Genomic DNA, 22,066 nt, shown 5'->3' on the forward strand with positions numbered 1-22,066 from the left:
ACTCAGCCCTTGCCTCCCAGATAGCTGTGCCCCACTCCCGAGCCCGACCAGTAAGGAGTGATATGACGTAAGCGATCCGAGCTCTCTCTCTTGAGTACGTGTTGGGCTGGAGAGAGAACACAATATCACACTGGGTGAGAAAGGAGCGACACTCAGTGGGCTGCCCAGAGTAACATGGTGGGTTATTAACCCTAGGTTCCGGAGACTCGGAAGACCAGGAAGTAGCTGGTGGCACGAGACGAAGACTCTGAAACTGTCCAGAGAGATCGGAGACCTGAGCGGCCAGGGTCTCAACGGCATGACGAGCAGCAAACAATTCCTGCTCGTGTCTGCCGAGCATTGCTCCCTGGAACTCGACGGCAGTGTTGAGAGAATCCATAGTCGCTGGGTCCATCTTGGTCGGATTCTTCTGTTATGCTGATGAATGAGGACCCAAAAGCGACGTAATAGTAACAGAGTCTTTATTCCAGTATTAAACAAATAATGATTCTCCTGGATATAATCAATGGTAATCCAAAACAGGAAACTGAAATCCTCTCGTCAATAGAGAGGAACGCCTGGAGACGCGACCACAGACTGCAGGTCGCTTCGGGAAGGCACTGGCCGTAGCTGACATAGACACCTGCTCACACGCAGCATCTGAAGAAGGCAAAGAACACGACAGGGCGAAACAAGGACACAGGAACAGCAAACATCAAACAAGAATCCGACAAGGACAGGAGCGGAAAACAGAGGAAGAAATAGGGACTCTAATCAGAGGGCAAAACAGGGGACAGGTGTGAAAGAGTAAATGAGGTCGTAGGGAGAATGAGAAACAGCTGGGAGCAGGAACGGAACGATAGAGAGAGAGAAAGAGAAAGAACCTAATAAGACCAGCAGAGGGAAGCACAGGGACAAGACATGATCAAAGACAAAACATGACATCATCAGCTTCCTGCTTCTATAACACCTATAGGAATATGATCTACAGTCACAGTTAATCAGCTTCCTGCTTCTATAACACCTATAGGAATATGATCTTACAGTCACAGTTCATCAGCTTCCTGCTTCTATAACACCTATAGGAATATGATCTACAGTCACAGTTCATCAGCTTCCTGCTTCTATAACACCTATAGGAATATGATCTACAGTCACAGTTCATCAGCTTCCTGCTTCTATAACACCTATAGGAATATGATCTACAGTCACAGTTAATCAGCTTCCTGCTTCTATAACACCTATAGGAATATGATCTACAGTCACAGTTCATCAACTTCCTGCTTCTATACCACCTATAGGAATATGATCTACAGTCAGAGTTCATCAGCTTCCTGCTTCTATAACACCTATAGGAATATGATCTACAGTCACAGTTCATCAGCTTCCTGCTTCTATAACACCTATAGGAATATGATCTACAGTCACAGTTCATCAGCTTCCTGCTTCTATAACACCTATAGGAATATGATCTACAGTCACAGTTAATCAGCTTCCTGCTTCTATAACACCTATAGGAATATGATCTACAGTCACAGTTCATCAACTTCCTGCTTCTATACCACCTATAGGAATATGATCTACAGTCACAGTTCATCAGCTTCCTGCTTCTATAACACCTATAGGAATATGATCTACAGTCACAGTTCACCCGCTTCCTGCTTCCATAACTCCTGAACATCTGTAAAACTAAGAGCATTGTATTTGGTACAAATCATTCCCTAAGATCTAGACCTCAGCTGAATCGGGTAATAAGTGGTGTGGCTGTTGAACAAGTTGAGGCAACTAAATTGCTTGGCGTTACCTTAGATTGTAAACTGTCATGGTCAAAACATATAGATTCAACGGTTGTAAAGATGGGGAGAGGTCTGTCTGTAATAAAGAGATGACACCACACTCCAAAAAGCAAGTCCTGCAGGCTCTAGTTTTATCTTGATTATTGTCCAGTCGTGTGGTCGAGTGCCGCAAGGAAAGACCTAGTTAAGATGCAGCTGGTCCAGAACAGAGCGACACGTCTTGCTCTTCATTGTAATCAGAGGGTTGATATAAATACTATGCATGCCAGTCTCTCTTGACTAAGAGTTGAGGAGAGACTGACTGCATCACTTCTTCTTTTTATAAGAAACATTAATGTGTTGAAAATCCCAAATTGTTTCCATAGTCAACTTACACACAGCTCTGACACACTTATCCCACCAGACATGCCACCAGGGGTATTTTCACAGTCCCCAAATCCAGAACAAATCCAAGAAAGCGTATAGTATTATATAGAGACATTATTGCATGGAACTCCACTCCATCTCAAATTTATCCAATAAACAGCAAACCTGGTTTAAAAAAACAGATAAAGCAACACCCCGTGGCACAACTCCTCTCCCCTATTGGACCTATTAGATAGTTTGTGTCTATGCATTGATATGTAGGCTACATGTGCCTTTTAAAAAATGGATGTAGTTCTGTCCTTGAGCTGTTCTTGTCTATTTGTCACGCCCTGACCTTAGAGATCCTTTTTATGTCTCTATTTTGGTTTGGTCAGGGCATGAGTTGGGGTGGGCATTCTATGTTTTTGTTCTATGTTGTCTATTTCTATGTGTTTGGCCTGGTGTGGTTCTCAATCAGAGGCAGCTGTCTATCGTTGTCTCTGATTGAGAACCATACTTAGGTAGCCTTTTCCCACCTGTGTTTTGTGGGTAGTTGTTTTCTGTTTTGTGTTTCTGCACCAGACAGAACTGTTCCGCTTTCGTTCTCCTGTTTGTTGTTTTTGTTAGATCTTTTTTTGTTTTAACACTTTAAACGCTTTTTGAACACTTTAAACGCTGCACCTTGGTCCACTCTTCCTTCAGCCCACGAGAACCGTTACACTATTGATGTTCTGTATTATGTAATTCTGTATTATGTTTTGTGTTTTGTGTGGACCCCAGGAAGAGTAGCTGCTGCTTTAGCAACAGCTAATGGGGATCCTAATAAAATACCAATTACCAAATATTAAAATGATCTCACAGTCAGAGTTCATCAGCCTCCTGCTCCTATAACTCCTATAGTAATATGATCTAGTCACAGTTCATCAACTTCCTGCCCCGATAACGCCGATAGTAATATGATGTAGTCACAGTTCATCAGCTTCCTGCTCCCATAACTCCTATCGTCATATTATCTACAGTCCCAGCTCATCAGCTTCCTACTTCTTGAACTGTGACTGTAGATCACATTTTGTGTTTTTCAGAGTCAGTAGAAAGGCCTCTTTAGAGTCCTAAGTTTTCATAACTGTGACCTTAATTGCCTACCGTCTGTAAGCTGTTAGTGTCTTAACGACCGTTTTATAACTCCTATAGTAATATTATCTACAGTCAGAGTTCACCAAAAAAAAGCAGAAGTAAGAAACCTGATCACGCAACTCATGCATGACACTTCTCTCTCTCTCTCTCTCTCTCTCTCTCTCTCTCTCTCTCTCTCTCTCTCTCTCTCTCTCTCTCTCTCTCTCGCTTTCTCTCTCTCGCTCTCTCTCTCTCGCTCTCTCTCTCTCAATTTCAATTCAATTTCAATTGAAGGGCTTTATTGGCATGGGAAACATATGTTAACATTGCCAAAGCAAGTGAAGTAGATAATAAACAAAAGTGAGAAAAAAACTATACAAATGAACAGTAAACGTTACACTCACAGAAGTTCCAATAGAATAAAGAGGTTTCCAATGTCATATTATGTACATATACAGTGTTGTAACGATGTGCAAATGGTTAATGTACAAAAGGGAAAATAAATAAACATAAATATGGGTTAAATTTACAATGGTGTTGTTCTTCACTGGTTGACCTTCTTCTTGTGGCAACAGGTCACACATCTTGCTGCTGTGATGGCACACTGTGGTATTTCACCCAGTAGATATGGGAGTTCATCAAAATTGGATTTGTTTTAGAAACCTTTGTGATCTGTGTAATCTGAGGGAGATATGTGTCTCTAATATGGTCATACATTTCGCAGGAAGTTAGGAAGTGCAGCTCAGTTTCCACCTCATTTTGTGGGCAGTGTGCACATAGCCTGTCTTCTCTTGAGAGCCAGGTCTGCCTATGGCGGCATTTCTCAAAAGCAAGGCTATGCTCACTGAGTCTGTACATAGTCAAAGCTTTCCTTAAGTTTGGGTCAGTCACAGTGGTCAGGTATTCTGCCAATGTGTACTCTCTTTTTAGAGCCAAATAGCATTCTAGATTGCTGTTTTTTTGTTAATTAATCTTTTTGTTTTCTATTTTTTTGTAAATTCTTTCCAATGTGTCAAGTAATTATCTTTTAGTTTACTCATGATTTGGTTGGGTCTAATTGTGTTGCTGTCCTGGGGCTCTGTGGGGTCTGTTTGTGTTTGTGAACAGAGCCCCAGGACCAGCTTGCTTAGGGGACTCTTCTCCAGGTTCATCTCTCTGTAGGTGATGGCTTTGTTATGGAAGGTTTGGGAATCGCTTCCTTTTAGGTGGTTGTAGAATTTAACGGTTCTTTTCTGGATTTTGATAATTAAAGGGTATCGGCCTAATTCTGCTCTGCATGCATTATTTGGTGTTTTACGTAGTACACTGAGGATATTCTTGCAGAATTCTGCATGTCTCAATTTGGTGTTTGTGAAATTTGTGAAATCTTGGTTGGTGAGCGGACCCCAGACCACACAACCATAAAGGACAATGGGTTCTATAACTGATTCAAGTATTTTTAGCGAGATCCTAATTGTTATGTTAAATTTTATGTTCCTTCTGATGGCATAGAAGCCCCTTCTTGCCTTGTCTCTCAGGTTTGTGGAAGTTACCTGTGGCGCTGATAATTAGGCCGAGGTATGTATAGTTTTTTGTGTGCTCTAGGTGTGTGCTGTTGTGTGCTGTTCCTTCTTTTTTCATAGTATTATTCTGTATTGTTTTATTGATTCACCATAGTGACAGTGTAGACTCAGGTTTTCTGGGTCTCTATGTTTTTGGTTGGTTAGGTATCTCAATTTCTTTCTTTCTTAGGTTTTTTTCATTCTTCATCAAACCATTTGTCTTTGTTGTTAATTTTCGTCGGTTTTCTGTTTGATATTTTTTAGATTTGATAGGGAAGCTGAGAGGTCAAATATACTGTTTAGGTTTTCTACTGCCAAGTTTACACCTTCACTATTACAGTGGAACATTTTCTCCAGGAAGTTGTCTGAAAGGGATTGAATTTGTTGTTGCCTAATTGGTTTTTGGCAGGTTTCCACACTACATTCCTTCCATCTATAGCATTTCTTAATATTATTCAATTCCTTTGGCTTTGATGCCTCATGATTGAGTACTGCTCTGTATAAGTAGACTGTGATTTCCTGTGATCTGATAGAGGTGTCAGTGGGCTGACTGTGAATGCTCTGAGAGACTCTGGGTTGAGGTCAGTGATAAAGTAGTCTACAGTACTACTGCCAAGAGATGAGCTATATGTCTCTCTCTGTCTCTCTCTCTGTCTCTTTCTCTGTCTCTTTCTCTTTCTCTGTCTTTCTCTCTATGTCTCTCTCTTTCTCTCTGTCTCTCTCTCTCTATTTCTCTCTCTGTCTCTCTCTCTCTCTCTCTCTCTGTTGCTCTCTCTCTCTCTTCTCTCTCTCTCTGTCTCTCTTTCTCTCTCCCTCTCCCTCTCTCTCTCTCTCTAGCTCTCTTTAGCTCTCTCTTCCTCTTCCTCTCTCTCTCTCAGTCTCTCTCTCTCTTTCTCTCTTTCTCTCTTTCTCTCTCTGTCTCTCTCTCTCTATCTCTCTCTCTCTCGCTTGCTCTCATCTGTCCGACGCTCATCCTCTTTCGACCTTATTTCCTGTCACATCGCTTTCTCTTTCCGTCTTTCCATCCACCACTTTTTGCTTGTCTGAGTCAGATTTACTTGTTCACCTGCAGGTGGGCTGGTAACTATGGCAAACTGAAACTGTTCATCAGAGCAGAAGGAAATAGCAGGTACCACACAGACACAGTTTCTCAGCTCTGGTCATGTCTCAAGCCCTCTATTTCTATAATAGATAGGCTCCTCTCCCACTCTCTATTTCTATAATAGATAGGCTACTCTCCCACTCTCTATTTCTATAATAGACACTCTCCCACCCTCTGTTTCTATAACTGCCATCCCTCCCTATTTCTAGAATGGGGATGTGAAAGGCGATGGCGTGAAAAATATATTCTATTGAGATATCCAGTAAATCTATAATTACACTGAGATGCTTGCTAGCGTCACAGAGATAGAGAGAGAGTGAGACATAATGGTGTGCATGGGTTAGGCCCATCAACGTGACTCGGAGGTAATAGGAGGCATAGAACTTATTATTAAATATGCTTTCACACTAGGGATAGAAAACACAAGAACACACATTCAAATGCACTCAGACATGCTCATACCATAGTCATAGAGACATAGCCTAGGCCTAGACATTAGATAAACACACACACATGCACGATACACAGAAGCATGCACGGTACACAGATGCATGCACGGTACACAGATTTATGCATGATACACAGATGCATCAATGATACACAGATGCATGTACGATACACAGATGTATGCACGATACACAGATGCATGCACGATACGCAGATGCATGCACGATACACAGATGTATGCATGATACACAGGTGTATGCACAATACACAGATGCATGCACGATACACAGATACATGCACGATACACAGATGCATGCACGGTACACAGATGTATGCATGATACACAGATGCATGCACGATACACAGATGCATGCACGGTACACAGATGCATGCACGATAGACAGATGCATGCACGATAGACAGATGCATGCACGATACACAGATGTAAGCACGATACACAGATGCATGCACGATACAGATACAGGCCTACAGCTAAGTCAAGATCTAAATCTAAGTCAGATATCTTCTGTGAAATCTACAATACGTGGCCATTTCTTCACGGCTAATCTTTTCTCCTCTCTTCTTTCCTTCTCTCTGGAGTGAAATATGGAACAGAATCTGTCGGGCTGCCAAAAAGGGGCTGCATTACAGTAACAGGTCAGTGTGTTGGCCTGCCAGACAGACTGCAAATATCGCTCTCCCCTCGCTCTCTCTCCCCTCCATCTCTCTCCCCTCTCTCTCTCTCTCTCTCTCCCCTTCCCCTCTCTCTCTCTCTCTCCCTCTCTCTCTCTCTCTCTCTCCCCTCTCTCTCTCTCTCGCTCTCTCTCTCTCTCTCTCTCTCTCCCCTCTCTCTCTCTCTCTCCCTCTCTCTCTCTCTCTCTCCCCTCTCTCTCTCTCTCTCTCTCCCCTTCCCCTCTCTCTCTCTCTCTCCCTCTCTCTCTCTCTCTCTCTCCCCTCTCTCTCTCTCTCGCTCTCTCTCTCTCTCTCGCTCTCTCTCCCTCTCTCTCTCTCTCTCTCTCCCCTCTCTCTCTCTCACTCTCTCCCTCTCTCTCTCTCTCTCTCTCTCTCCCCTCTCTCTCTCTCTCGCTCTCTCTCTCTCTCTCGCTCTCTCTCCCTCCCTCTCTCTCTCTCTCTCTCGCTCTCACCCACCTCTCTTCCTGCTGATGTAGGTCTTCCCTCTGTTCCTCCAAATGAGTGTTGGACTGTTGGAGTTTTTCTTTCAGGACTCTCCATCTCTCCTCACTCCTTTTTTCTATCTCCTCATTTAGGAATCTCCTCTCTTCAAACCTCTTTTCATGTTCTTCTCTCAGGACTTTCTCTTTCTCCGTGGACCCTCTCTGGATCTCTTCTCTCAGAGCCCTCTCCCACTCCTCTCTGCCCAGTTCCAGCAGCTCTCTCTGGGCTCTCTCTCTCTCTGTGGCCCCTCTCTGGTTCTGGAGCTCTGTCTCCACCTGGGCCAACCTGTCCCTGAGGAGCTGGAAGTCGTGGAGGATGAGATAACTCACACCGCAGTACTGACACACAGTCTCCGACCTCTCCATCTGAAAACAACGGACAGAAAGTACATCAGTCTCTCAGCCAATCGATCCAATAATGTAATCCTAACTAATGTGATTGTAACCACCACCAACTGTAACTCTACCCTTGCCTCTAACCTTAACCCTCAAATAGCTTACCAACAATTACAATTCTTGTGATGATATAAACCCCTTATAAGGGATGCATATTTCTGTCCATTTTGCTGCCAACTAATTAACCCTCATTAAGCGGTCAAAAAACGGTTAAATTTTTTTCAAACAGTAAAAAGACCTGACCAACAAAAACATACTATCAGAGCTATAGAAGGTATATAATGACGAGATGCTTATGTTTCCACCCTAAAGAATTGGAGTCGTCCCAAGGCGGGAAAGCAGGAGACAAGCTTAGGCCAGAAAATAAAACCATTGTACTTATTTTGGATAGATTTTGGCGAGAATGAAACCTCTTGCTTGGCCTCTTCCTCTCTGATACTATGAGTGCATACAAGGCCTGGATATTGTTCATTAAGAGCTTAATGGGAAACATGTAATAATAGCACGCCTATTGTCTTCCAGTCAAAATGCTATAGTCTACTATTGAACATGAAACTCCTGTAACGAAGCAGATAATAACACGTCATTTTCAAACATTTACCCAAAATGCAATTAGCGTAAAACACAGCTGTAAACTGCACACCTAATGCGAGCGGTTCCATAAGTGACAGAGATGAACATCTGGGTTAGAAACTTAGAAAGAGGGGGAACCTAATAGCAACTACTATGATGGGTTGCTAATATGACTAGGATTGTGACTTTGGCTTCTGGACATCAAAATAAAGTTCATATGAAAACCAATAGAACAGGAGAGAAATACTGGTTAATGGCATCAGTAAGTCTTTATAAAATAATTGCCTCCATATTTTTATGGATGGATTTTCTCAAGGCTACATTGAAACAAGGAAGACATGCCTCATTATTTGAACTAAAGTAAAACGTTCAGGTTTCAAACCATTATAGTGCCTCAAGCCCACATTGCAAAGTGGTGGGTGACGTGCTCATAGTAGGCAGGCTATAGAGTACCACAGTATGAGTCATAATACCCCATATAACCTAGAAGTCAAATAGGGAAATGGTTCCAATCATTTTTCCACCATTCATTTTTTCCCATTGGGGATTTCAGAAACACTTAAAATAAGGGCTGTGTTTCGTGTAGGCTTACCCTGGCGTGACCTTTTGATAAACGTGTAAATCTCTCTCAGACAAGGTGACTTATCAATATATATTCGCTTGTATCTATCCCCCAAACATGAAATGCTAATTAGCTGCTAATGGGACTATCATAAAGAACTACAAATACCATGATGATCTGGACCAGACTGCCGAATTGAGGCAAAGGTAAGAATCTCTGTATTAACTATCTAATGTTAGCTAAATGTAGCAATGAATACATTTATTTAAATGGACAATTCTGTGAACTGTCTTGTGCAAGTTTTAAATTGACACAATACCTGTTAACAAAGGTGTCAGCTAGAGTGGACGAGCAGGAGCTTGCAGGGATTTGTAGATTTGTAATTAGCATTTTAAATAGAGCAGTATATATTGATAAAAGTCAACTTGTCCTAGAGAGACTTACACGTTTATCAAAACGTCACGCCAGGGTAAGCCTACACGAAACACAGCCCTTATTTTAAGTGTTTCTGAAATCCCAGATGGGAAAAATGAATGGTGGAAAAACAATTGGAACCATTTCCCTGTTTGACCGCTAGGTTTTATGACACCTCCATTGTGGGGCTCTGTAGCCTCTGCATCCAAATGGCGTATGGGAGGTGTGCTTTACGAATTGAGATTGAGAAATAACAATAGCTATTTTTAAATCGTGGCCACCAACCTTTTTAACACACGATTGCATTTAGAATTGTTACTTGATGCGCAATGACTGGGCTGACCAATGACTGGGCTGACCAATGACTGGGCTGACCAATGACTGGGCTGACCAATGACTGGGCTGACCAATGACTGGGCTGACCAATGATTGGGCTGACCAATGACTGGGCTGACCAATGACTGGGCTGACCAATGACTGGGCTGAACAATGACTGGGCTGAACAATGACTGGGCTGACCAATGACTGGGCTGACCAATGACTGGGCTGACCAATGACTGGGCTGAACAATGACTGGGCTGACCAATGACTGGGCTGACCAATGATTGGGCTGATCAATGACTGGGCTGAACAATGACTGGGCTGACCAATGACTGGGCTGACCAATGACTGGGCTGACCAATGACTGGGCTGAACAATGACTGGGCTGACCAATGACTGGGCTTACAAAAGCAGGCTTCACTCCAGTAACCGACAGGCTTTTTGAGGAGCTATTCTGGTCCTGTCTGACAGGTGGTAGACTATTCCTCTCCTCTAACTAGTCTCTGTATCCTGTCTGACAGGTGATATTCCTCTCCTCTAACTAGTCTCTGTATCCTGTCTGACAGGTGATATTCCTCTCCTCTAACTAGTCTCTGTATCCTGTCTGACAGGTGGTAGACCATTCCTCTCCTCTAACTAGTCTCTGTATCCTGTCTGACAGGTGATATTCCTCTCCTCTAACTAGTCTCTGTATCCTGTCTGACAGGTGGTAGACTATTCCTCTCCTCTAACTAGTCTCTGTATCCTGTCTGACAGGTGATATTCCTCTCCTCTAACTAGTCTCTGTATCCTGTCTGACAGGTGATATTCCTCTCCTCTAACTAGTCTCTGTATCCTGTCTGACAGGTGATATTCCTCTCCTCTAACTAGTCTCTGTATCCTGTCTGACAGGTGGTAGACTATTCCTCTCCTCTAACTAGTCTCTGTATCCTGTCTGACAGGTGATATTCCTCTCCTCTAACTAGTCTCTGTATCCTGTCTGACAGGTGGTAGACTATTCCTCTCCTCTAACTAGTCTCTGTATCCTGTCTGACAGGTGATATTCCTCTCCTCTAACTAGTCTCTGTATCCTGTCTGACAGGTGGTAGACTATTCATCTCCTCTAACTAGTCTCTGTATCCTGTCTGACAGGTGACATTCCTCTCCTCTAACTAGTCTCTGTATCCTGTCTGACAGGTGATATTCCTCTCCTCTATCTAGTCTCTGTATCCTGTCTGACAGGTGGTAGGATATTCATCTCCTCTAACTAGTCTCTGTATCCTGTCTGACAGGTGATATTCCTCTCCTCTAACTAGTCTCTGTATCCTGTCTGACAGGTGATATTCCTCTCCTCTAACTAGTCTCTGTATCCTGTCTGACAGGTGGTAGACTATTCATCTCCTCTAACTAGTCTCTGTATCCTGTCTGACAGGTGGTAGACTATTCATCTCCTCTAACTAGTCTCTGTATCCTGTCTGACAGGTGATATTCCTCTCCTCTATCTAGTCTCTGTATCCTGTCTGACAGGTGGTAGGATATTCATCTCCTCTAACTAGTCTCTGTATCCTGTCTGACAGGTGATATTCCTCTCCTCTAACTAGTCTCTGTATCCTGTCTGACAGGTGATATTCCTCTCCTCTAACTAGTCTCTGTATCCTGTCTGACAGGTGATATTCCTCTCCTCTAACTAGTCTCTGTATCCTGTCTGACAGGTGATATTCCTCTCCTCTAACTAGTCTCTGTATCCTGTCTGACAGGTGGTAGACTATTCCTCTCCTCTAACTAGTCTCTGTATCCTGTCTGACAGGTGGTAGACTATTCCTCTCCTCTAACTAGTCTCTGTATCCTGTCTGACAGGTGGTAGACTATTCCTCTCCTCTAACTAGTCTCTGTATCCTGTCTGACAGGTGGTAGACTATTCCTCTCCTCTAACTAGTCTCTGTATCCTGTCTGACAGGTGATATTCCTCTCCTCTAACTAGTCTCTGTATCCTGTCTGACAGGTGGTAGACTATTCCTCTCCTCTAACTAGTCTCTGTATCCTGTCTGACAGGTGGTAGACTATTCCTCTCCTCTAACTAGTCTCTGTATCCTGTCTGACAGGTGGTAGACTATTCCTCTCCTCTAACTAGTCTCTGTATCCTGTCTGACAGGTGATATTCCTCTCCTCTAACTAGTCTCTGTATCCTGTCTGACAGGTGGTAGACTATTCCTCTCCTCTAACTAGTCTCTGTATCCTGTCTGACAGGTGGTAGGATATTCATCTCCTCTAACTAGTCTCTGTATCCTGTCTGACAGGTGATATTCCTCTCCTCTAACTAGTCTCTGTATCCTGTCTGACAGGTGATATTCCTCTCCTCTAACTAGTCTCTGTATCCTGTCTGACAGGTGATATTCCTCTCCTCTAACTAGTCTCTGTATCCTGTCTGACAGGTGATATTCCTCTCCTCTAACTAGTCTCTGTATCCTGTCTGACAGGTGGTAGACTATTCCTCTCCTCTAACTAGTCTCTGTATCCTGTCTGACAGGTGATATTCCTCTCCTCTAACTAGTCTCTGTATCCTGTCTGACAGGTGATATTCCTCTCCTCTAACTAGTCTCTGTATCCTGTCTGACAGGTGATATTCCTCTCCTCTAACTAGTCTCTGTATCCTGTCTGACAGGTGATATTCCTCTCCTCTAACTAGTCTCTGTATCCTGTCTGACAGGTGATATTCCTCTCCTCTAACTAGTCTCTGTATCCTGTCTGACAGGTGATATTCCTCTCCTCTAACTAGTCTCTGTATCCTGTCTGACAGGTGGTAGACTATTCCTCTCCTCTAACTAGTCTCTGTATCCTGTCTGACAGGTGATATTCCTCTCCTCTAACTAGTCTCTGTATCCTGTCTGACAGGTGATATTCCTCTCCTCTAACTAGTCTCTGTATCCTGTCTGACAGGTGGTAGACTATTCCTCTCCTCTAACTAGTCTCTGTATCCTGTCTGACAGGTGATATTCCTCTCCTCTAACTAGTCTCTGTATCCTGTCTGACAGGTGATATTCCTCTCCTCTAACTAGTCTCTGTATCCTGTCTGACAGGTGATATTCCTCTCCTCTAACTAGTCTCTGTATCCTGTCTGACAGGTGGTAGACTATTCCTCTCCTCTAACTAGTCTCTGTATCCTGTCTGACAGGTGGTAGACTATTCATCTCCTCTAACTAGTCTCTGTATCCTGTCTGACAGGTGGTAGACTATTCCTCTCCTCTAACTAGTCTCTGTATCCTGTCTGACAGGTGGTAGACTATTCATCTCCTCTAACTAGTCTCTGTATCCTGTCTGACAGGTGGTAGACTATTCATCTCCTCTAACTAGTCTCTGTATCCTGTCTGACAGGTGGTAGGATATTCCTCTCCTCTAACTAGTCTCTGTATCCTGTCTGACAGGTGACATTCCTCTCCTCTAACTAGTCTCTGTATCCTGTCTGACAGGTGACATTCCTCTCCTCTAACTAGTCTCTGTATCCTGTCTGACAGGTGGTAGGATATTCATCTCCTCTAACTAGTCTCTGTATCCTGTCTGACAGGTGACATTCCTCTCCTCTAACTAGTCTCTGTATCCTGTCTGACAGGTGATATTCCTCTCCTCTATCTAGTCTCTGTATCCTGTCTGACAGGTGGTAGGATATTCATCTCCTCTAACTAGTCTCTGTATCCTGTCTGACAGGTGATATTCCTCTCCTCTAACTAGTCTCTGTATCCTGTCTGACAGGTGGTAGGATATTCATCTCCTCTAACTAGTCTCTGTATCCTGTCTGACAGGTGGTAGGATATTCCTCTCCTCTAACTAGTCTCTGTATCCTGTCTGACAGGTGGTAGGATATTCCTCTCCTCTAACTAGTCTCTGTATCCTGTCTGACAGGTGGTAGACTATTCCTCTCCTCTAACTAGTCTCTGTATCCTGTCTGACAGGTGATATTCCTCTCCTCTAACTAGTCTCTGTATCCTGTCTGACAGGTGATATTCCTCTCCTCTAACTAGTCTCTGTATCCTGTCTGACAGGTGGTAGACTATTCATCTCCTCTAACTAGTCTCTGTATCCTGTCTGACAGGTGACATTCCTCTCCTCTAACTAGTCTCTGTATCCTGTCTGACAGGTGGTAGACTATTCCTCTCCTCTAACTAGTCTCTGTATCCTGTCTGACAGGTGGTAGACTATTCCTCTCCTCTAACTAGTCTCTGTATCCTGTCTGACAGGTGGTAGACTATTCCTCTCCTCTAACTAGTCTCTGTATCCTGTCTGACAGGTGGTAGACTATTCCTCTCCTCTAACTAGTCTCTGTATCCTGTCTGACAGGTGATAAATAAGATGCATGACGACTAACGAAAATACACAAGCGCCAATTTAATTCCACACAATTATGCAAATGAACCAGTCTCACCACCTCCCACTCTCACTCACACCCACCAGTCAATCTCACCAGCTCCCACTCTCACTCTCACCCACCAGTCAATCTCACCAACTCTCACTCTCACTCACCAGTCAATCTCACCAGCTCTCACTCTCACCCTAGTGAACACAGAGGGCTGGTGATGACAACATAGAGGGAGAGAAAGAGAGGGAACAAGAGAAAAGGAATGAGAGGTGGGACAATGAGAGAGAAGAGAGAAGGATACGTGAGGAGGGGACATCATTGTGTGTCTACCAGAGTAGGCCTACATTCTATTTTCTTTCCATTTGATGTTTGACAAGTGGCTGACGTGTGAGCTCACCTACTGTAGCTATCCTGGTGACGTGTGAGCTCACCTACTGTAGCTATCCTGCTGACGTGTGAGCTCACCTACTGTAGCTATCCTGCTGACGTGTGAGCTCACCTACTGTAGCTATCCTGCTGACGTGTGAGCTCACCTACTGTAGCTATCCTGGTGACGTGTGAGCTCACCTACTGTAGCTATCCTGGTGACGTGTGAGCTCACCTACTGTAGCTATCCTGCTGACGTGTGAGCTCACCTACTGTAGCTATCCTGCTGACGTGTGAGCTCACCTACTGTAGCTATCCTGGTGACGTGTGCTTTTAAAAATAGTTTTATCTTAGAAACAGGCCCCGCTGCTGTGCCTGTGACCGTTGTTATTATGGTTGTCATTTCTCACCGCTTCAGGGGATCCGTCTGGATTACATCACAACCCAGAGGCTTCCCAGTGATAACGTGACAGAGGATGTTCTGGTGACAATCGGACAGTTCACGTGTCTTTGAGGCACAGGTTTGTAAACAAGGTGAAGCAAGCCAAGAAATGTGTCTGTCAGCCGTAAAACACACCGTAGCCGAACGAATGGCGAACAAACGGCAGACGAACGGCAGACTGTCATGTGTTTTCGTCTTAAGTCTATACTCTGATAACGCACGGACAGGGGTCAAATTATACAAATATACAGTACCAGTCAAAAGTTTGGACACACCTACTCATTCTACATTGTAGAATAATAGTGAAGACATCAAAACTATGAAATAACACATATGGAATTATGTAGTAACCAAAAAAGTGTTAAACAAATCAAAATATATTTTACATTTTAGATTCTTCAAAGTAGCCACCATTTTGCCTTGATGACAGCTTTGCACACTCTCTTGTCATTCTCTGGTTACAGAATATCTGTCTTTCTATTGATAACCCTCTCCCAGTGCTTCTTCACTGTCAGTCTTCATTTATGGTTTATCTGTGTCATATCTACCTTCATCTGCCTTCCGTCTTACTCTGTGTTTGTGTCTGTGTCTGTGTCTGTGTCTGTGTTTGTGTGTGTGCGTGCGTGCGGTGTGTGTGTGTGTGTGTGTGTGTGTGTGTGTGTGTGTGCGGTGTGTGTGTGTGTGTGTGTGTGTGTGTGTGTGTGTGTGTGTGTGTGTGTGTGTGTGTGTGTGTGTGTGTGTGTGTGTGTGTGTGTGTGTGTGTGTGTGTGTGTGTGTGTGTGCGTGTGTGTGCGTGTGTGTGTGTGTGCGTGCGTGTGCGTGTGCGCGTAGGGCTGTTGTGGTAGCCTTATTACCGCCACACAGTTATGAGTCATGACCACAGTAAAATTCTATGTGATCGTTGACGGTAATCTCTCATTCACTCTGGACATGTGTTAGTAGAACCCAACTCTTTAATGATCATCAGGTCCAAATGGCCTGGTACTCAGGGCTCTATTGTCCCTTCATCAGGTTGCTAATGGCCTGCTACTCAGGGCTCTATTGTCCCTCCATCAGGTTGCTAATGGCCTGCTACTCAGGGCTCTATTGTCCCTCCATCAGGTCCTAATGGCCTGGTACTCAGGGCTCTATTGTCCCTTCATCAGGTTGCTAATGGCCTGGTACTCAGGACTCTATTGTCCTTCCATCAGGTCCTAATGGCCTGGTACTCGGGGCTCTATTGTCCCTCCATCAGGTCCTAATGGCCTGGTACCTAGGACTCTATTGTCCTTCCATCAGGTCCTAATGGCCTGGTACTCAGGGCTCTATTGTCCCTCCATCAGGTCCTAATGGCCTGGTACTCAGGACTCTATTGTCCTTCCATCAGGTCCTAATGGCCTGGTACTCAGGGCTCTATTGTCCCTTCATCAGGTTGCTAATGGCCTGCTACGCAGGACTCTATTGTCCTTCCATCAGGTCCTAATGGCCTGGTACTCAGGGCTCTATTGTCCCTCCATCTGGTTGTAATGGCCTGGTACTCAGGACTATGGAAAACATGAGCGTTGTGGATGTTGCTTCAATGCCTAACAACATCAAAACGGACAGCGCTTTCTAAGGTGAGGATTCATTCAAAACACCATATGCCTATTAGTGCTTAGTACACATAGGCTTATACATGAGCCCAAGCCTGAAAAAAACCCTGAATAAAAATAATGAACCGGAGGGAAAGTTGCCTCCATTTTCTATTCAAGTGCATACGGATGACATGTATTTTTCTCTTGTCCCTGTTCCTGACCACTTAATAATGGGTCATTCTAAATCAAAACAAATGTTACATATTATACTGAAACTAAAATATACATGCAACATGCAACAATTTAAAAGATTTTATTGAGTTACAGATCATATAAGGAAATCAGTCAATTGAATTAAATTCATTAGATCCTAATTTATGGATTTCACATGACTGGGCAGGGTTGCAGCCAGAGGTGGGCCTTGGAGGGCATAGGCCCACTCACTGGGGAGCCAGGCCCACTCACTGGGGAGCCAGGCCCAGCCTAATCAGAATGAGTTTTTTTCCCACAAAAGGGCTTTATTACAGACAGAAATTCTCCTCAACAACTCTGGTATGGTGTTGTGTGACTAGACTGCACCAGTGGCCTTTTATTGTCCCCAGCACAAGGTGCACCTATGTAATGATTGTTCTGTTTAATCAGCTTCTTAATATGCCACAGCTGTCAGATGCATGTATTACTTTAACAAAGGAGAAATTCTCACTAACAGGGATGTAAACATATTTGTATCACAACATTTGAGAGAAATACACTTTTTGTGCGTATGGAACATTTCTGAGATTTTTTATTTCAGCTCATGAAACATGGGACCAACACTTTACATGTTGTGTTAATATTTTTGTTCAGTATAGTAAAGACAAGATTATATTGCAAATAGTCTGATGGGTGAAAATATGATCACTTGATGAGAGAACAGCGTGTGCAGCCTGAGATAACAGGCTGACAAAATGTCACGACCGTCACAGCCCTAGGTCTGCGTGTGTTGTGATGTGTGGATGAGTGAGTTATTTTTATTTTTATTTAGTGCAAAATGTCCACATGCTTCCTGGAGGCTCAGAGAGAGAGAGAGAGGATTGTGGAGTGCAGACAGGATCAGCAGGGTGTGTATGTCTGTGAAAGCCAGTCTATGTGTGTCTTCATGTGGGTGAGCCTGTCTATGTCTGTGTGTTTGCTTGTGTGTGAGGGGGTAGGCAGGGGGGGGTTCAGCCAGGCCATGGTTGAGACACGGTCCAGGCATCAGGTCAGACCAGGCTTCTATATCGCTCTCTTGTTTTCTTCCACAATCACCCAGGCACATACCCCACCCCGACACACACTCAAACTCATACACACACACACCGCGCTCACACCCGATAAAGATACGAAGACAGACAGCACTCTAAGCACATTATCACACACACACACACACGTAAACACACACACACGTAAACACACACACACACACACACACACACACACACACACACACACACACACACACACACACACACACACACACACACACACACACACACACACACACACACACACACACACACACACACACACACACACACACGTAAACACACACACACATAAACACACACACACATAAACACACACACACACACACACAAACACACACACATTGAGGCCCTGGGGGTGGTGTGTTCGTTGTTCTCGTGATAGAGCTGGTTCCTGCAGAAAGACCCCTTGCCCTTGGCACTGACACATTCGCTTAGCGCTCAAACTACAAGCTAACCCCTTCAACTCCCCCTCCCCACACACACCCTTGATTCCCCCTCCCCCAGAACTGACACAAGGAGAGAGGAGGAATTAAATCATAAAGAAAAGAGGAGATAGAAAGACGGAAAGAACAGGCTTGGTGGTTCATTTGCTAATGCCGGCAGCCAATGAGAGTGAGTTCTGCTCAAGCTGTTCTTCCTAGACAGCAAAAGGATTCTGATGCTACCTCTAGTCTTCTCTCTCTCTCTCTCTCTCTCATATCCATCTCTCTCTCTCTCTCTCTCATATCCATCTCTCTCTCTCTCTCTCTCATATCCATCTCTCTCTCTCTCGCTCTCATATCCATCTCTCTCTCTCTTTCTCTCATATCCATCTCTCTCTCTCTCTCATATCCATCTCTCTCTCTCATATCCATCTCTCTCATATCAATTCAATTCAATTCAATTCAATTCAATTGACTTTATTGACATGGCAAGTTCATTATTACTTACATTGTCAAAGTATACATATTGAAAAATAAAAATATATATGTACAGTGGGGAGAACAAGTATTTGATACACTGCCGATTTTGCAGGTTTTCCTACTTACAAAGCATGTAGAGGTCTGTAATTTTTATCATAGGTACACTTCAACTGTGCGAGACGGAATTTAAAACAAAAATCCAGAAAATCACATTGTATGATTTTTAAGTAATTAATTCGCATTTTATTGCATGACATAAGTATTTGATACATCAGAAAAGCAGAACTTAATATTTGGTACAGAAACCTTTGTTTGCAATTACAGAGATCATACGTTTCCTGTAGTTCTTGACCAGGTTTGCACACACTGCAGCAGGGATTTTGGCCCACTCCTCCATACAGACCTTCTCCAGATCCTTCAGGTTTCGGGGCTGTCGCTGGGCAATACGGACTTTCAGCTCCCTCCAAAGATTTTCTATTGGGTTCAGGTCTGGAGACTGGCTAGGCCACTCCAGGACCTTGAGATGCTTCTTACGGAGCCACTCCTTAGTTGCCCTGGCTGCGTGTTTCGGGTCGTTGTCATGCTGGAAGACCCAGCCACGACCTATCTTCAATGCTCTTACTGAGGGAAGGAGGTTGTTGGCCAAGATCTCGCGATGCATGGCCCCATCCATCCTCCCCTCAATACGGTGCAGTCATCCTGTCCCCTTTGCAGAAAAGCATCCCCAAAGAATGATGTTTCCACCTCCAAGCTTCACGGTTAGGATGGTGTTCTTGGGGTTGTACTAATCCTTCTTCTTCCTCCAAACACGGCGAGTGGAGTTTAGACCAAAAAGCTCTATTTTTGTCTCATCAGACCACATGACCTTCTCCAATTCCTCCTCTGGATCATCCAGATGGTCATTGGCAAACTTCAGACGGGCCTGGACATGCGCTGGCTTGAGCAGGGGGACCTTGCGTGTGCTGCAGGATTTTAATCCATGACGGCGTAGTGTGTTACTAATGGTTTTCTTTGAGACTGTGGTCCCAGCTCTCTTCAGGTCATTAACCAGATCCTGCCGTGTAGTTCTGGGCTGATCCCTCACCTTCCTCATGATCATTGATGCCCCACGAGGTGAGATCTTGCATGGAGCCCCAGACCGAGGGTGATTGACCGTCATCTTGAACTTCTTCCATTTTCTAATAATTGCGCCAACAGTTGTTGCCTTCTCACCAAGCTGCTTACCTATTGTCCTGTAGCCCATCCCAGCCTTGTGCAGGTCTACAATTTTATCCCTGATGTCCTTACACAGCTCTCTGGTCTTGGCCATTGTGGAGAGGTTGGAGTCTGTTTGATTGAGTGGGTGGACAGGTGTCTTTTATACAGGTAACGAGTTCAAACAGGTGCAGTTAATACAGGTAATGAGTGGAGAACAGGAGGGCTTCTTAAAGAAAAACTAACAGGTCTGTGAGAGCCGGAATTCTTACTGGTTGGTAGGTGATCAAATACTTATGTCATGCAATAAAATGCGAATTAATTACTTAAAAATCATACAATGTGATTTTCTGGATTTTTGTTTTAAATTCCGTCTCTCACAGTTGAAGTGTACCTATGATAAAAATTACAGACCTCTACATGCTTTGTAAGTAGGAAAACCTGCAAAATCGGCAGTGTATCAAATACTTGTTCTCCCCACTGTATATATATACAAAATATATATATATTTATATATAAATAAATGGTGGAACCAACAGTAATAATAATAGTAGTAGTGGACATGGGATTACCATTAACAGCAACTACAACAACATCTCTCTCTCTCTCTCTCTCTCGCTCTCTCTCTCTCTCTCTCTCTCTCTCTCTCTCTCTCTCTCTCTCTCTCTCTCTCTCTCTCTCTCTCTCTCTCTCTCTCTCTCTCTCTCTCTCTCTCTCTCTCTCTCTCTCTCTCTCTCTCTCTCTCGCTCGCTCTCTCTCGCTCTCTCTCGCTCTCTGTCTCCCTTCATTTTTTATTTATTTAACCTTTATTTAACGAGGCAAGTCAGTTAAGAACAAATTCTTATTTACAATGACGGCCTACCCCAGCCAAACCCTAAACCGGACGACGCTGGGCCAATTGTGCGCTGCCCTATGGGACTCCCAATCACAGCCAGTTGTGATACAGCCTGGTAGGAGAGGTAGTCACACTGGATTCATTTCAGGCCTGTGACCGTTGTTATTATGGTTGTCATTAAAGACAACAGAAGCATGAATCATAACTGATGACTGAATGATTCTCCCGCTATGCCCTCTGACGAAACATCAAACAGGCAAAGCATCAATACAGAACTAAGATTGAATCGTACTACACCGGGCTAAAAACCTCAATGCTTGCTTCGAAGCAAGTAACACTGAAACATGCATGAGAGCATCAGCTGTTCCAGACGACTGTGTGATCACGCTCTCTGTAGCCGATGTGAGCAAGACCTTTAAACAGGTCAACATACACAAGGATGCGGGGCCAGATGGATTACAAGGACTTGAACTATGAGCATGTGCTGACCAACTGGCAGGTGTCTTCACTGACATGTTCAACCTCTCCCTGTCTGAGTCTGTAATACCAACATGTTTCAAGCAGACCATCATAGTCCCTGTGCCCAAGAACACTAAGGTAACCTGCCTAAATGACTACCAACCTGTAGCACTCACGTATGTAGCCATGAAGTGCTTTGAAAAGCTGGTCATGGCTCACATCAACACCATTATCCCAGAAATCTTAGACCCACTTCAATTTGCATACCGCCCCAACAGATCCACAGATGATGCAATCTCTATTGCACTCCACACTGTCCTTTCCCACCTGGACAAAAGGAACACTTATGTGAGAATGCTATTCATTAACTACAGCTCAGCGTTCAACACCATAGTACCCTCAAAGCTCATCACTAAGCTAAGGACCCTGGGACTAAACACCTCCCTCTGCAACTGGATCCTGGACTTTCTGAAGGGCCGCCCCCAGGTGGTAAGTGTAGGTAACAACACATCCGCCATGCTGATCCTCAACACAGGGACCACATCAGGGGTTCTTGCTCAATCCCCTCCTGTACTCCCTGTTCACTCATGACTGCACGGCCAGGCACGACTCCATCATCATCATCGGGCTGATCACCGACAACAACGAGATAGCCTATAGGGAGGAGGTCAGAGACCTGGCCGGGTGGTGCCAGAGTAACAACCTCTCCCTCAACGTGATCAAGACAAAGGAAATGATTGTGGACTACAGGAAAAGGAGGACCGAGCACGCCCCCATTCTCAGCGGCGGAGCTGTAGTGGAGCAGGTTGAGAGCTTCAAGTTCCTCGGCGTTCACATCACCAACAAACTAACATTGTCCAAGCACACCAAGACAGTCGTGAAGAGGGCACGATAAAATCTCTAAAAGATTTGGGGCATGAGTCCTCAGATCCTCA

General features: G+C 44.2%; 1 protein-coding gene across 1 annotated transcript in view; it reads right to left on the minus strand.

Annotated features, from left to right (window-relative positions):
* lekr1 (Leucine-, glutamate- and lysine-rich protein 1) overlaps positions 1-22,066 on the minus strand; it is a 203,473-nt gene that overhangs the window by 158,799 nt on the left and 22,608 nt on the right. Inside the window, exon 3 of the mRNA XM_071357976.1 lies at positions 7,473-7,864. Coding sequence (XP_071214077.1) covers positions 7,473-7,864 — 392 coding nt within the window. The remainder of the gene's footprint in view (positions 1-7,472; positions 7,865-22,066) is intronic.

Source organism: Salvelinus alpinus, chromosome 21 (assembly GCF_045679555.1).
Source record: "Salvelinus alpinus chromosome 21, SLU_Salpinus.1, whole genome shotgun sequence".
Taxonomy (NCBI): Eukaryota; Metazoa; Chordata; class Actinopteri; order Salmoniformes; family Salmonidae; genus Salvelinus; species Salvelinus alpinus.